The sequence below is a fragment of the Lupinus angustifolius genome, chromosome LG08 (assembly GCF_001865875.1).
Source record: "Lupinus angustifolius cultivar Tanjil chromosome LG08, LupAngTanjil_v1.0, whole genome shotgun sequence".
Lineage (NCBI taxonomy): Eukaryota > Viridiplantae > Streptophyta > Magnoliopsida > Fabales > Fabaceae > Lupinus > Lupinus angustifolius.
In genome coordinates, this window is record NC_032016.1 from 12,459,537 (window position 1) to 12,475,501 (window position 15,965).

At 29.6% G+C, this 15,965-nt stretch overlaps 1 protein-coding gene across 4 annotated transcripts; it reads right to left on the reverse strand.

Annotated features, from left to right (window-relative positions):
* On the reverse strand, window positions 4,281–9,069 carry LOC109353510 (transcription factor ICE1-like). 4 transcript variants are annotated; one of them, XM_019595820.1, is made up of 5 exons: window positions 8,822–9,069; window positions 8,111–8,785; window positions 6,265–6,495; window positions 5,315–5,485; window positions 4,281–4,681 (listed from the first exon to the last, which is right to left on the reverse strand). In XM_019595820.1, exons 1-5 carry the CDS (start codon window positions 9,047–9,049, stop codon window positions 4,601–4,603), a joined length of 1,386 nt encoding a protein of 461 aa, XP_019451365.1. In that variant the 5' UTR covers window positions 9,050–9,069; the 3' UTR covers window positions 4,281–4,600. The 4 variants fall into 4 exon arrangements, with proteins under 4 accessions (XP_019451365.1, XP_019451364.1, XP_019451363.1 ...); XM_019595819.1 differs by having other exon boundaries at window positions 8,111–8,648; window positions 8,682–9,069; XM_019595818.1 differs by having other exon boundaries at window positions 4,281–4,559; window positions 4,594–4,681; window positions 8,111–9,069.

The following is a 15,965-nucleotide window of genomic DNA, read 5'->3' on the forward strand; positions in this document are numbered from 1 at the left end:
TAGAAATAGCACTTTGACATAAGAGAAAGGAAAAACGAGAGGATCCAAAGATCTCAAGTCCATGAAATTTATTCGTTTGGTATGAAATTTGTCATTTTGAACATCAAATGTGTTTAGTTTGGATTTCAATTATTAAATAAAGTTAACTATAATATTTTATCAAAACTTATGTGTTCATATTTGTCTTATTTTTGCAGGTCATTTTTTAAACCTCTAGATTAGCTACAATAGTGAAGTTAATGGAGTTATGAGAAAAACAACTACTCATGACATAGAACTAAATGATGGGTTTTACTTTTTCTGAGGGCTATTCATGAGTCCACCCTATAGTATTTAGTTTATGGATTCAAGAAGCTGTTTTTAAATTTTTGGCTTCATTCAGTCACTTCTACGACACTCATAAAGTAGTAAACAAAATAGAAATTTATTCCAATGAAGTTAAGAATTAAGAATATATTAACTATGTTTTTATATTATCAAATAGTTATTCTCTTTGATTGAGACTTTGATATTATTTTGATTTCTTATTTATTTATATTGATGTTTAGTTTAATATCCATGTAAAATTCATTTGATTAATGAGTTAAGTATTATTTATAAAGTTGGAATGTAGCTCTCCTCTCAATATAACAAGAGAGGTATGACATGAATGATTTTTATAAAAGATAAAAGAAATTAATTTTTGTTGTTGGCTATGGACAAAATGGTTAAAATAAGATACGAAGAATGATTGTACTTACTAATTTAAAGTCTGTTGGAATAATAATTTAGATTCAAGGGTTCTTCCATTATGAGATTGGTATTTTCATTTTAATGATTTGTGGTGGAGTTTTATGGTTTTCATGTTTATTAATGAGAATATTGAAATGGTTTACAAGATCATATTTTTTAATTTCTGATTCCTTAATTTAGGTTATGTTCCTTATGGATATATTTTTTAGAGTTTAGATTTAATTCTAATATTACAATGTTACTATTGCAAGATAGTAACAATAGGAAACATATTTTGTTATTAGTTATTAAGAATAGTAATCGTTTTTTAATTTTATTTTTTTCCAGTTATTTTAGAGTGAAATAATAATAACGTGAATTTTGAAATTAATATTATTTTAGAATCAAATAATAATGAGCAACTCAAATATTAATATAATTTCAATCAAAATTATAAAAAGAATAGAATATTGATTCATTAATTTTAGGCAATATTAAAATAGAATTTATAAAAAGAATATTAATAATGGTATGTTATAAATTTATTGTTGATTTTTTAAATATTAGGATAATGAAGTGTTTCTCAATATTTTATAAAGTTTGATACCCTTCATTTTCAAATAGAGCAATACAAAGTATAATAAGGTCTTTTTCTATCTCTATCATACTGAAAAATATGTACAATTATTTTTTATAATATATAGCAAATTATCACATTTGTATATCGTTATAAAATTAATAGAAATATCACAACTTTAAATGGTGTATAAAACAATGTATCTTTCAAATAATAGAAATGGAACTTCAATTTATGAATAATTTTCAAACAATGATTATTAGGTAAACACACAATCAAATAAAATAACATTTACTTATATTGTACATGAATTTAAAAATACATTCAAATATTTATACACAATGGGCAATAATCTAAAATAAAATATAATCATTCAAGAGATATGCTCAAAAAATCCTTATAACTTCATATGTTACTTATAAACGTAATCCCAAAAAAATATAGTGCATAAATAAGTCACTATATTTATATAGAGAATATAGTTGTGATATATTATCCTATACAAATTGAATTTTATTTGTTACGAGTTATTTTAGAGAAGATTTTTGCTGTTTATTAATTGCAAATGGTCATTTAATAATAAATCAAACAATTCATGGAAAGATAGTAATTGCAAATAGTAGATTTATGTTGATGTTTAGTTTAACATCCATGTGAGATTCTTGTGATTAATGAATGATATATTAACGATAAAGTTGGGTTGTAGCTGTCAATGTATTAGGAGATGTAGGACTTGGATGTTTTTTATATCTAAAAATAAATTATTTTTTGTTATTGGCTTTGGACACAATGGTGAAAATAAGATACCAATAATGCAAGAATGATTATAAAGTAAAGGAATGTTTACTTACTATTTAGAGTGTGTTGGAATAATAAGTTTTAACTGTGTGATATTAAAATTGATGTTAAACTTCACAAAAAGTCAATGTAATGTTAATGATCTTAAGTATGTGTTCAAGTTATAAGTGCTTATGTTTTAAACAAAACATGTCTGATAGAAATTTTAATGGATATTATTGGGCATAACGTATGTTAATGTTTTATATACGAAAGTTATTATGAGTGCATTTTTATTTATTTTGAAAATAAAAATGTAAAAAAGTGTGTGCATTGAAGAAAATAGATATATCAATCACAAGTGCTTCAATTGATTTATTTTTAATTATTATTTTGAAAATAAAACTTAAAAAATTATGCATTTTGTACAAGACATCACTACAATGACGAAAAATTTGTGCAATCTAGAGCCATACTTGCATCAACACATCGTTGACAAATCAGTAAATATGTTCCGAGTAAAATTTGATGTGAATATTTTCACATGTTTTTAAATTTTAATTATGTTCCACATAATATATTTATTAATCTTATACTAATAAATATTATACCTATAACTATAGGTGAGAAAAAAGAATATATGAGTTCATATATGTCTGATGCTAATAAAAGCGAATCATTCAACATACTAACTCTTGAGTAAACCTTTATTCTTTCCAATCATAAAATCAAGTTGATGAATTTAGACTAGCATGAAGGATTATGTAATGGTACAAGATTGATTGTCATTAAAATGACAAATCACGATCTTGAAACAAAGATCATGTCGAGAAAAAATATTGAAAATATCATATATATTCTTCGGATGTCTTATTCTATAACTTATTTTACATTATGGTTCAAAAAAATTTCATAATAATTATTTAATATAACATATAACACCTTTTCATTCATTAACATTTCTACTTCGACAATAAAATACATAGAAATCATATTTTATAAGATAATCCCTTAACATTTCTATTAACAAATTATTCTGACACTTTTTAATTAAATTTATACAAAATACATTACCACCCGTGCGAATGCACGGGTACCCTACGAGTAAACTCACTAAAACTAACTCCTAAACCAATAAATAACCCTAAATTACCCGAGTAAAGAGAGAATTTTAAATTCATCATGTCTCATCCAAACTCGTTTTTCTCGTATATGACTATGGAAGTCGTGCATGACATATACGACTTCCATGGAGGAGAAAGAATATGTAAGAATCTCGTGTCTTTGATGTACGTGATCATAGTAGAGTCGCATTGCTGGTCCACGACTTCTTCAAAGTTGTGGACCTCATCCACGAGTTCCATAAACTACACTATTCACGTAACTTTTCCTTGCATTTCCTTTCTTTTTTTTCTGTATGCATCGTTTGGTGCATTATCAACCCGTCAGTTTCTAACACATCTTTCTGATCATGCTAGTCACATACTAAAATTAGTATAACCAGATGAAGTGCTAACTCCTTCATCAATGATCCATAATTAACTTCCAAATTCAAAGACTAATCATCATATTTATTAAAAAAAATAAAGGATAGCATATAATTAAGGAATTAATATGTATAAATCAAATGTGTAATTTATGTTAATTATTATGACTCCTAAAACAAAAAATAATATAAATAAAGAATATATAATTTTAAAAAAAGGATAACCAATATAATCAGGAATTAGATACAAAAATATATTATTGACAAACATCTAGAAGCATTTTAGTCTTTAATACAAATTTCAATATTATTAATAAAGTGTAATATCAATATAATATTAGTGTAAAGGTGGCACCATAAATTTCAATATTGTTAGTGTAATATCAATATACATGGTAATTTATCAGTTTATAAAAAAATATTGTGGAATACATACACTCATTAACTACGTAAAAGCTAATAGATTAATATTAAAAATAAATAAAGATTTGATAAGGTATGTAATAATTGAATCAAAATATTTGACATTTTGGGTAATAAATTAACGGTTAAAATAAAATAAACTGTAGATTTATAAGCTCATAAGTTACCAACAACAAATTATTAAATATAAATTTATAAGCTTAGAGCTTATTGAAATAAATTCCTTTGTCAAATTCCAAAACATAACTTAATTTTGTTGTTAAATAAGCTACTAGCAATGTTTTTGTGAAATTTAGCTTCTCCTGCAAGTTGAATTTCAGTTTTTTCCTTCACACAAACGTTTCTAATAAAGCTCAACCAAACATATGAATTACACACACAAAAACACAAACTTGTTTTTTCATATCATTAAAGTGATTTTCTCAAAAGCCTAAACAAAAGCACCCCACAAAGCAACAAAATTGGGGGAGGAACAAAAAGCAAACAAAACAGCTTATTTCCATGTCTTACTATAACAATTAACATAAGTTTCCTTTGCTCAAAAATCAAAAGCATAATCTAATAAAAACAATGGAGCCAATTCCTCAACCCAAATATAAGGTAGTAGTATTTCTCAAGTTCTTCAGTTACATCATTCCATGAAAACCTGTTGCCTGCAACAACATTGCTTTAATCTGCTCAGGGAGAAGATTCTGGTCTCTGCATTGCTGGAAAGAAACATGAAAGACTAGAAATCAGAAACAAAAGTTATGACGGTGTTATATTAAGCCGATAAAAAGGACACCTAGTGGATGAGACTCTCACCTAGCAGGGTCTACCCTAGACTGTTTCCGGGAATTGAATTCATAACGTTCCAAGGCAAGCCATAAAAATAAAATAGCCCAATATTTAACATCAAACATTTGGTATGAAATAACTTGAGAGAATCCTCAGAAGACCTTTTACCTATCTTTAAGCTGACTGCTATTTATTCTTCTCATAATCTTGCAGTTGTTATTAACTTATTGAGATAATTCACAAATATATTTACTAGATTTAACTGTATTAAAACTGGGGTCCCCTCTCGTTTGAAGTGTACGTTGAGTTAGGGAAGTCCTGTACACAAGGGTCTCACATAGCGAGATTTGGGTAGGGTAGATGTATGCAGTCATACTCCTACAAGCAGAGAGACCATTTCCGGGATTTGAGCCTGTGACCTCTTAGTCACATGCATCAATATTGGAAGAATGATTGGTTCTAAAATGTGCTATTGTCCATGGCAAACATAGGAACAAAAAAACTAGGAAAGTAAATAACAGAAATTTGAAAGTAAGGCTTGACACAGGAAAAGAACTACATACCTCAGCTCTGAACACATCTAAAGCAAAACCATTGAAACAGCTGATAACTGCCTGCTGAACATCCAATCCGAGGCTATCTAATGCGCTCATGGTTGAAAGGAAAAGGCCGGGCTTGCGGGCACAAAACATATGGATATTGATTGCTCTTTCTTCACTCAACCTAACCTCCACCTACAAATGTCCGAAAACTCTTGTCAAAACAATTTCCTCAAATACCCGGCAAATAAGTTACGTGAAGTGCGAACAAAACAATCTCTCCTCAATTTAGTTGTCGATCATTATTGGCATTAGTACACCTTCGGGTCCTATACCAATACACGCGATCAAGAGATTCTAACTGCTGCTTATAACTTGTATGCTCATTTTCTAATACAAATATGGATGTTCTAACTATAAGATGCAATAAGCAGAGGTGTTCAAATAATTGACATGTTGAAGCAGTAACACTTTCAGTACTGCTTCCATCTAAATAGCTTGTAATTAGTGCAAGTTATTATATAACTCCCCCCTATTCCAAGGAATTGACACAGTTCAGTTACATAACTCTATCAAACATCATTAAAAAAAGTAACCCCCCCTATTTCTATATTTTCTTCCAAAAAATATGCTTAACTTTTTCTCAAGTTGATACCAAACTCTGCCTTAAAGTCAAAAAATAATCACATAACAAGGAATTAAATAAATTGTGAAAGATCTAAACAATTGAAAGAAGTTGGGAATAATGTTTCCCCATGACAGATTAACTAATTGAGACCAACAAGGTATTGGTCTAATGGTGTAAGGCCTTATTGGATCCCCAGATAGACCAAAGGTGAATGGTTCGATTCTTGGGAGCAACACTTGTTAGGAGGGGCTGCCACGCATCCCGAAAGGGATTAGATTAGTTACACACACAAAAAAAGATTAACTAGCAGGAAGAAAATCAATGTCGCATTAATGTGAAGAAATACCTTTGGTGAGTGACCTTTAGGGCTTGACAAGTTGCTAAGACATAGTTCATCCTTCACCCTGGAAGGAAGAGTTGGCGGAGTGGGTGTCACAGAGTGAAAGCTTGAAGAAGGTGTCACAGTCCCAGATGAGCCAGATGGAACTGACTGCAGCTCATTATGAAGAACATTAACCTTCTGTTTTAAATCCTTCAAGTACTCAATTGCATCCCCAAGTATTGAAGCCCTGTCCATCTACAAAAAGTCGGAAAAACATTAAAAACGGCAGCCCAATAGATGAGACTCTCATCTAGTGAGATATGTGGTAGATGATACATGTAGATAGTCTTACCTCACAAGTCATCAACACATTAAAAAGGACATAAAAAGCATCATAAGTTCATAACACAATAGTTGAGTAATTCCAGGATTGGGGAAAAGTTACTTTTTTAGGTGCTTAAGAAAGTTGTTAATTTGTTAATTTAAGGTTAATCATTCATTGCAAATACAAGACAAAATAAACATTTAATATGTATCCTGAGTATACAGCATGGTATTGGTATCTGAATTCAATGCAGCACACAGTTTCAAGTATTTCATGATTTTCTGGGAATCAAAGAGTGTAGCAAAAGAGTACTTCATGATTTTTGCATGTAATAAATCATTCCAAAAGTAACCAAACACTGAAACTAAGTTACTGTTCCGGTACTTCTGGTAGGCGGTGAATCGTCATTTTTTATGTTATTATTATAATACTTCTTTTATGACAAACCAAATACATGTACATGATATGCTAAAGTTTGTTGGCAGTATTTGGTATAAGTAAATGATGCAACCATGTGACTATATACCGAAAATATAAATTCATACAAATTAATATTAGACTATATATAAAAAGTTGCATAGATCATATCATAAAACATAAAAAAAATATGAAACCATCATATGGCCTCATAGATGAGACAAAATAATTAACAAGACGTTGATCTAGTCCTACTGGATCCTCAGGTATATCAAAAGGTCAAAGGTTCAATCCGTGAAAGTGACAATTGTTAGAAGGGGCAACTATGTACTCGAGAGAGATTAGTTCATTAGCCAAATGTTAGAAATATCAAAAAAGAAGACAAAGAGAATAGTTAGGCCACTCCATGATTGAGGGGGAAAGTGGAGAAAAAAGTTATTTTTAAGTTTATTCATTGTAAATACAACACAAACAAACATTTAACAGTTTCAGGTATGAGGTATGGTATAGTATTGATACAAACTGGTATCTGACATCAATGTTACAGCCGTTTTAAACTATTTCATGATTTCCTGGGAATGAAAAAAAGGAAGTAAAAGAGTACTTCATGATTGTTCCATAAAATCAGTGCAAAAAGGAATAGACCATTGAAAACATAAATGCATAATTCTCACTTAACCTTAAAAGCTAAAACTATTCAATTTAAAACACAAAGTAATATCATTAGATTAACAAGTCCACAAAAAATGGGGTGATGCAAAAATAAAATCTTGATGCCAGTTTTTTTCTAACAGAAATATTCTGTTTTTCTTTTTGCCACCAAATGAGAAACAATCATTTATTTTAAAAATAAATACAAATCAACAGTTACAAGTTAGTGATATATAACTAACAACATTGGTCTGTGTAGGGCCTATTGGATTCCCAAACCTACAGGGTTCCCAAGTTTCATAGTGGGTCAAAGCACACTCGATTTCCGGATTTGTTGGGAGGGACAATCAAACACTCGAAAGAGATTAATTCCTTAAACAAGTGAAATCCCTTTGATTATACAAACAATAAAGCATATCATTCATTACACCAATTTTTTTTAGTTATATTGTAGATTTTAGTTCAAAATTTTCATACCTTGCTAATCTTTGGCACGACGGACCTAAGCATGTACAGCCTATCATTGAGCTTCTTCCGGCGGCGCCTCTCCGCCAGAAGATTCTTCGCCGGCACCACTTTCTTCTTCCCCTTCAGAATTCCACCATTATTATCACCACTACTATTATTTCCATTAAAATTACTCCCTCCACTATTCAAATTCTCCTCATACTTATCAATCTCAACAATATCATCATCATCATCACCATCATCATGATCATTCAACCCTTCCTCAGCTTTCATTGCAGCGAGCCGCGTCGCGGCCCGAATCTCCAATGCTCCCAGCTTATCATCAGAGCCACGGCGGCGCTTCTGAAAAAGAGTCACCGGATGTGGTGGCACAGCCGCCGGAGCAGGAATCTCAATACTCTGCTGCTGCAAAACATTAACATTGTTCGAAAACATCGAAATGGAAGGTCCAGAGCCATGAAAATTCTCTTCAACCATACCCATTGTGTTGTTATTAAACCCACCACTGAGTTCAACATCACGAGTTGGGTTGAACCCCATGTTTGAACTCAGCTCAAGAGTGTTAACATTGGCGTTGAAACCCATCAAAAGATTGGAATTTGAATTGGGTAAAACGGGTTCAGACCCATAATCAAAATCATTGGTAAAAGGGTTGTTGTTGGTGTTTAAGTTGAAAAATGGGGTGTGAGAAATAGTAGAAGGTGATGATGCATTTGAAGAAGATGGGTTCAAAGGTTGAATCGCAAAGTTTTGATTTTGGTTTGAAGTGAAAGCAATGTCATTGTTTAAGGTAGAGTTCATGAACCAATCACCAACTTGGAGAAATGATTTGAAGGATGAAACGTCGTCGTTTATGAGGTTGTTGTTGTTGTTATTGTTGTTGGTCCATGGTGGAAGAAGGTCTTGGGGTTCTTCAAACCAATGAGTTTTTAGAATCTCACTCTCCATTGTGCAAAATGGGAAAGAAAATATGAATAAAAAAGAGAGAGAGAAAATAGATTATAGATTATAGATTATGGATTATAGAGAGTGGGGTTTGGGTTTATAAAGAAGAAAAAGGTGAATGGCTTTTTGAAACTTTTTTGAAACTTTTTTGTTAATGTTGTGAGAGGATGATGGTGAGTGAGGAAGAAAATGAGATTGGAAAGTGGTTTGAGAACGTTATGTAATGATGATAATATACAAAATGAAAAGGGGGTGGGGATGGTTTATTTGTAATCATTATCCTATTATCTATGTGCTTGCTTATAGTTTTAACTTTTCATAATAAGAGGAACTTTGTGCAAGGATATAATAAGGCTTTCATGACAATCAACAAGGTAATCATCTAAATCATGTTAGATCTCTACAAAAAATTTAAAGGTTAATGATTTAATTTTTGATAGTAATACTTATTGGAAGATGCAAAAAATCACACTGAAAGAAATTAATTTCTTATCCATAATAAGTTAAAATGATACTCTTGGTAATACACAAAATATTAAGGTAAAGATAAAAAAAAGTATGCGTTCTAAGTTTTATACACTGTCATATACGTTTAATGATTCTTCAAATAAAAATGAATATTAATCATATATAAATGTTTACATTTATAATCAATAATTAATAAAAATGATAGTAATATATATCTCAAATGATTAGTTTCTCCTTTATAAAAAAAAAGTTTCAACTTTTCCTGGAGACAGTCTGGAATACCATTGCTCATTTGCATAATCATTATTACTCATTTACTAACTCTTTTTGTTTTCATTTACTACTTAAAAAATTACCATTCTTATCATTATATAATAAATAGTGAGTAAATGGTTTGCAGTTAAGAAACAGTGAAAATGATTTTTTTGGGTTAAATCATTAAACCTTTTATATGAATCATTGATAAATTTAGAGAGAAAAAAAAAATATATATATATATATACTCATAATGTATGAATTTTATACATTAATACTATATCATTTACCATTTTTATTTAATTATTATTAATTCTTCAAAATAGTTGATGATTTAGCTTACTAGTAAATATATACAATTTAAAACTAAATAGAATTATACAATGTGCAATGGAAAACCGGTGTTTGTAAAAAGAAATTGTAGTCTAAAAAAATCTTTAATTTATTTTTCATAAAAATCAATACAATGAAATTTTATGCAAATATTAATATTGCTTTTTAAAAGATAATTGTTTTCATTTTTTTTTGTTTCCCAAGGTATCCTCGTACGGGAGGCAATCCTATCCGAGCCGGGAACATCTGCACGTATTTGAGGCTAACTCTCACAGTGAATATTTTTCCACCCACAAGACTCGAACCCGAGACAATGTTTAAAGAGAATCAAGTATGTACTACTTGAATCAACACTTGTTGGTATAATTATTTCCACTTTGATACTTTAAAATTTTTATCTCATTTTAAAAAACATCCCTTTGGCAACATTAATTTTTATTCAGTCAAGTATTAATCTTACTAAGTGAGATTGACTATATAGATCAAACAACGTTATAATATTATATTGTAAATCATGTTCTTTAACAAAATATTAGTCACTAAATTTTTCATAATCATTCTCTTTATGGGTTTCCGTGATATGCATCTTCCTATAGAAAGTGAACTAACATTCATTTGATCTATTCTCTTTAGTAGGGTTTCTAATGGTTTCATCCATATATGTCCAAAACACATAAGAAACAATTATTCCATCTTTTTCATAATATGAGTTACTCCAACTTTTCCCTTGCATTCGTTCTTATTCTTATATTATTTAATATGTCTACTCATCCAAAATAATACTTTCATCTCTATTACATGAAATTTTTTCTATTATTGACATTTTATAGCTTAATAGTGAGACCCATATAATATTGTGGGTATTATAGTTATGCAACAAAAATTCCCCTTAAGCTTGAGTCACAACTTCCTGTCATATATGACACTTGTAGCACTATACCAATTCATCTAACTCACTTGAATCCTATGCTTTACATCTCGTCAATTTTCCCATCGTCATGAATGATTAGCCTGAGATACTTAAATCTAGTGACTTATGATATTATATGATATTCAATATTTATCTCTACAATATGATTTTTCTGCCTTTTGCTAACCTTAAACTCTATATATTGTCTTACTTCGACTTATAAGAAAGTCATGTACTTTTTTCCTCCTAAAATGTTCTATGCTACTACCATGTACCTTCCCACACTACATTCTTACTTTTTATACATTTTTTATTTTAATATTTTAATGCTAATTATTGATTGACCCTATATTTTGTTATATTAAAAAGTAATAATATTAAACATTAGAAGAGATTGAAACTTTTTCACATCAAGACTATTTCTCTTTCTCATTTAATTTCATTTTTACTATTACATCTTCGTCTCTCTCCGACCTCTTCATCTCTTACATAGGGGTGTAAGTGTGTAACTTCATATAAATATTGGTGTGTGAGTAGTCGGGTGAGGAAGCATATAAATCTTATGATCCACTTTTGAAAAAAATACCTTAATATATTCTATTCACCTTCCTTTATGTAGTTGTTGAATTTAAATTGAAAAATTATACAGTTTCACCTTGTTCAATATTTACATTAACCTATCTATATTATTTAACATTTACTATTATACTCTAAGAATTACTATATTTTTCACCCTATCAAAGCTTTGTGATATTTTCTCTACCGAGTTTTAATATCACATTTCATATTATTTTAATTTTAATTTTTTCTATTATAATTAAAAAATCAATTTCAAAATTGGAGTTTTTTATATCTTTTAAATATTTTTTAATAAGAAAAACTCATATAGTATCACAATTTGATTTCCCTATTTTCATTAAAGAAAATCAAATTTGAAATTGAAATAATCATTTCATTTTCTACGACTTTTAAAATATTTATTTATAAAAGATCACATTGTATCATGTTTCAGTTTCCTATTTTCATTAGAAAATTCAAATTCGAAATTGCCATTTATTTTTCTTATATATTTGAACAGACAAATACACGGATAACACATATGTTTTTAACCATTTGAATGTATCGGTAATATGTGTATTTTAATTATGTCAATGCACTGTCACATATGTGTTCTTAACAATACGAATGTACATGTAACATGTGTATTTTTAACCATGCGAATGCACAAGTATCATGTGTATTCTTAACAATATAAATACAGATGTAATATGTGTTCTTAATCATGTGTCAAAAAATACCACTCTGTACAAATGTTTGGTAACTTGCTAGTTGCTATAAAAAAAAGTTTGAACTTCTCTTGGACAGTCTGGAATGCAATTACTCCTTTGTATAATCATTATTACTCATTTACTAACAGTTTTTATTCATTTATTACTTAAAAATTTTCCATTCCTATCATCACATAATAAATAATAAATAGTGAGTAAATGGTTTACAGTTAGGAAGCAATAAAATGATTTTTTTTGGTTAAATTATTCAATATTTTATATGAATTAATAATAAAACTTACATAAAAAATATATACAATTATAATATATGAGTTTTATATATGACTATATTATCATCTAATATATATATTTAATCATCATTAAATCTTTAATAAAATAATATAAATGATCGATGGATGATGTAATAAATCTTTAATATCAATGCATGGAAATTTTATACAAAGATTAATATTTCTTTTAAAAAGATAATGGTTTTTCCGTTTGTTACTTTAAATTTTTTTATCTCATTTTAATTGTTTTTTTACCTTGGTGATGTTAACTTTTAGACAACCAAACCTTAATTTTATTGAGTGAGATTGACTATGAGGATGGAACATCGTTATAATGTTCTTTAACGAAATAATACTCACTAAATTTTTCTTAATCATCTTGTCTATGGTTTTTTGTATGCCTCTTCCTATAGGAATTGAACTAAACTCCATTTTATCTACTCTCATTAGTAGGGTTTTTAATGGTCTCATCCATATATCTCCAAACCACCTAAGACACAATTCTTCCATCTTTTCTACAATAATAGTTACTTCAACTTCTTCCCTAATGCATTTGTTTTTATTCCTATATTGTCTAATGTGTCCACTCATCCAAAAGAAAATTTTAATCTCTTTATGTGAAATTTCTTCTCTTTTTGACATTTTATAGCACAATAGTGAGTCTCATATAACATTGTAGGTATATAGTTATGCGATAAAACTTCCCTTTAAGCTTGAGTGTCAACTTCCTATGACATATGAATCTTGTAGCATCCTGCCAATTCATCCAACTAACTTGAATCTTATGTTTTACATATTCGCCAATTTACCCATCGTCTTGAACGGTTAACTCATGCTACTTAAATCAAGTGACTTGTGATATAATACGATCTTCAATCTTTACCTCTACAATATGGTTTGTCTGAATCTTGCTAAACTTAACCTCTATATATATTGTCTTACGTCGACTTATAAGAAAGTTATGTGCTTTTAAGTCTATCTTCACATTTCTAGCTTCGAGTTTAACTATTCTCTTGAGTCTCCCACTAGGACAATATCATCCGCAAAAATAAGCATTAGTTGCATCAGTTCTTGGTGATATGCTCAATTGGTAAATCCAAGAGCAATGTAAATAAGTATGGGCTTAATATTGGCCTTTGTATTAGTCATATGGCAATAGAACATTTTTTTGGAGACCTCGTCTTATGTTTGCATTCTAGTTTTGATCTCATCATATATATCTTTGACTGCTCAAATGTAGTATATTTGAACATCTTTTTCACTAGAGCTTTCCAAAATACCTCATTGTGCACTTATCATAAGTCTTCTCCTATCAATGAAGACCATGTGCAAGTCCTTCAGTTCTTTCAGTATTCCTCCATCAAACACCATGGTCGACCTCACCCACATAAAATTAAATTGCTTTTCACTGATATGAGTCTTTTATCTCAACCTCTACTCAATTATCATCTCCTATAACTTCATATAATGACTAAATAGATTAATCCCCTTGTTTCTTCCACATTTTTGTATATCACCCTTGGTCTAGTAAATAAGGATTTAAATGCTTCTCTTTCACTCATATCGTATATTCTAATACTTCATGATCTCACTAAAAGAATTTATGAGTCAACTAATATTCTACTCTCCTACAACCTTCAAGGCAACAACATATATATTATCTAGTCCAACCACTTTGTCATCCTACATCACTTTCAAAGTTTCTTTCAGCTCCAACTCCTGAATTTTACGACAGAATGTATAATTATGATCTTTTTTTTTTGTATTTAGTTTATTAGAAAGCAAAATTTCATGCCCCTCATTGAAAAACTTGTGAAAATAGTTCTTATATCTTTCCTTAATATATTTGTGATTCAATAAGACTTTCGTGTTCATCTTTAATGCAATTCATTTGATCTAAGTCTCTTGTCTTTCTTCATCTACCATTTCTAAGCATGTAGACACTTTTCTCTCATCCCTCAATATATGAAGATTTTGTATAACCCAAAATACACTATCTTTAGGTTTGCTCTCTACATCTTCTTTTCGTTCTTAGCTACCTTTTTTTAAATTTCACTACTTTTACACATTGAGTAGGACTTGTAATTTTCTCCTTTCACCTTAACTTTGTCTTGGATGCTTTTTTATCACCACAATGATTCAATATCCTCAAACCCAAAGCATCTAGATTCACCTATTATCTCATTGGTTATCCTCCTAATTCTTTTGGTCATCTCATCGCACATATCGTTAGCATTTCCTTGTGTCGCGCCCCAATTTTCGGCTGCACGACGTCATTAGAGTCGCCACTACATTTTTCTTCAGTCAAAAAATGTAGAAAAATCTTTTGGTCCAATCACATTGGGCCTTGGACTTTGAAATCCAGGTTCGGGAGTCGACTACACCCTAGGGAATGTATTAGCATCCTAGTTGCCCGTTTGAACGGTACCCTATTATATTGCATGGATTATTAATTGTGTTATTATTATTTTATTTAATTGTGTGATTAATTATTTAATTAATTATTATGAAGAATTTTTTTTTTTATTATTGTGCCTCACAAGAATGACCCCAGTCCTACGTATCCCTATTAAGGGAATCAAGGCTTACGTAGTTCTTTAGGTAGAAAAAGTTTATTTGTTGGGTTGATTTTATTTCTTAAAAAAACTAAAATTTAAACTATTATTTTTTTAAAATGAGTGAAGTATAGCTCTTAAGTCCAATACCGCATCTCATATTAAAACTTAGTTAAGAAATTACATTTTTTTATATTAAAAATACCGTTTTTAATATGAGCGAAGCATAGCCCTTACGTCCGATACCGCATCCCATATCTTAAAATTGTGGAAATGTGGTTTCAATATTTTTTACAAATACAATAATTATCTGAAATATCATGATCAAATTTATTACACATGTAGATGAAACAGAGTAGAGGTGATGAACAAAAAAAAAGATAGATGTAAGAAATTGGACTTACCTGGACACATGAATCAACATCTTTTAATTGAGAATAAAGACCCATAGTCGGAGAGAATGTTTAGACCAGCTCAACACGTCCATGTATGCATTGGGCCTGTGTGATTCCAATAACTCGACAATTATTCCCAAGACTCAATGACAATATATGAATTTAGGTATTGTTAGATGATGATTATTGTTTTTGGTTGTGTGATTTTTGGTGGGATGATTTTGGATTGTTGTATGAAAGGTAATGTTGAGAGTAAAAAAATGAATGATGAATGAATTTGTTTGATTGTTGTGTATGAGAGATTTTGATGATGGTGTGGATGAGAGATTTTGTGGTTGTTGTGGATGAGAGATTTTGTGTATGGCAGATGATGTTTAGGGGGATTGTGGATCAGTTAGGAAAGAAATGGTATGAGCATTTTTGGCTTTTTCTTTTGTCCTCTTAA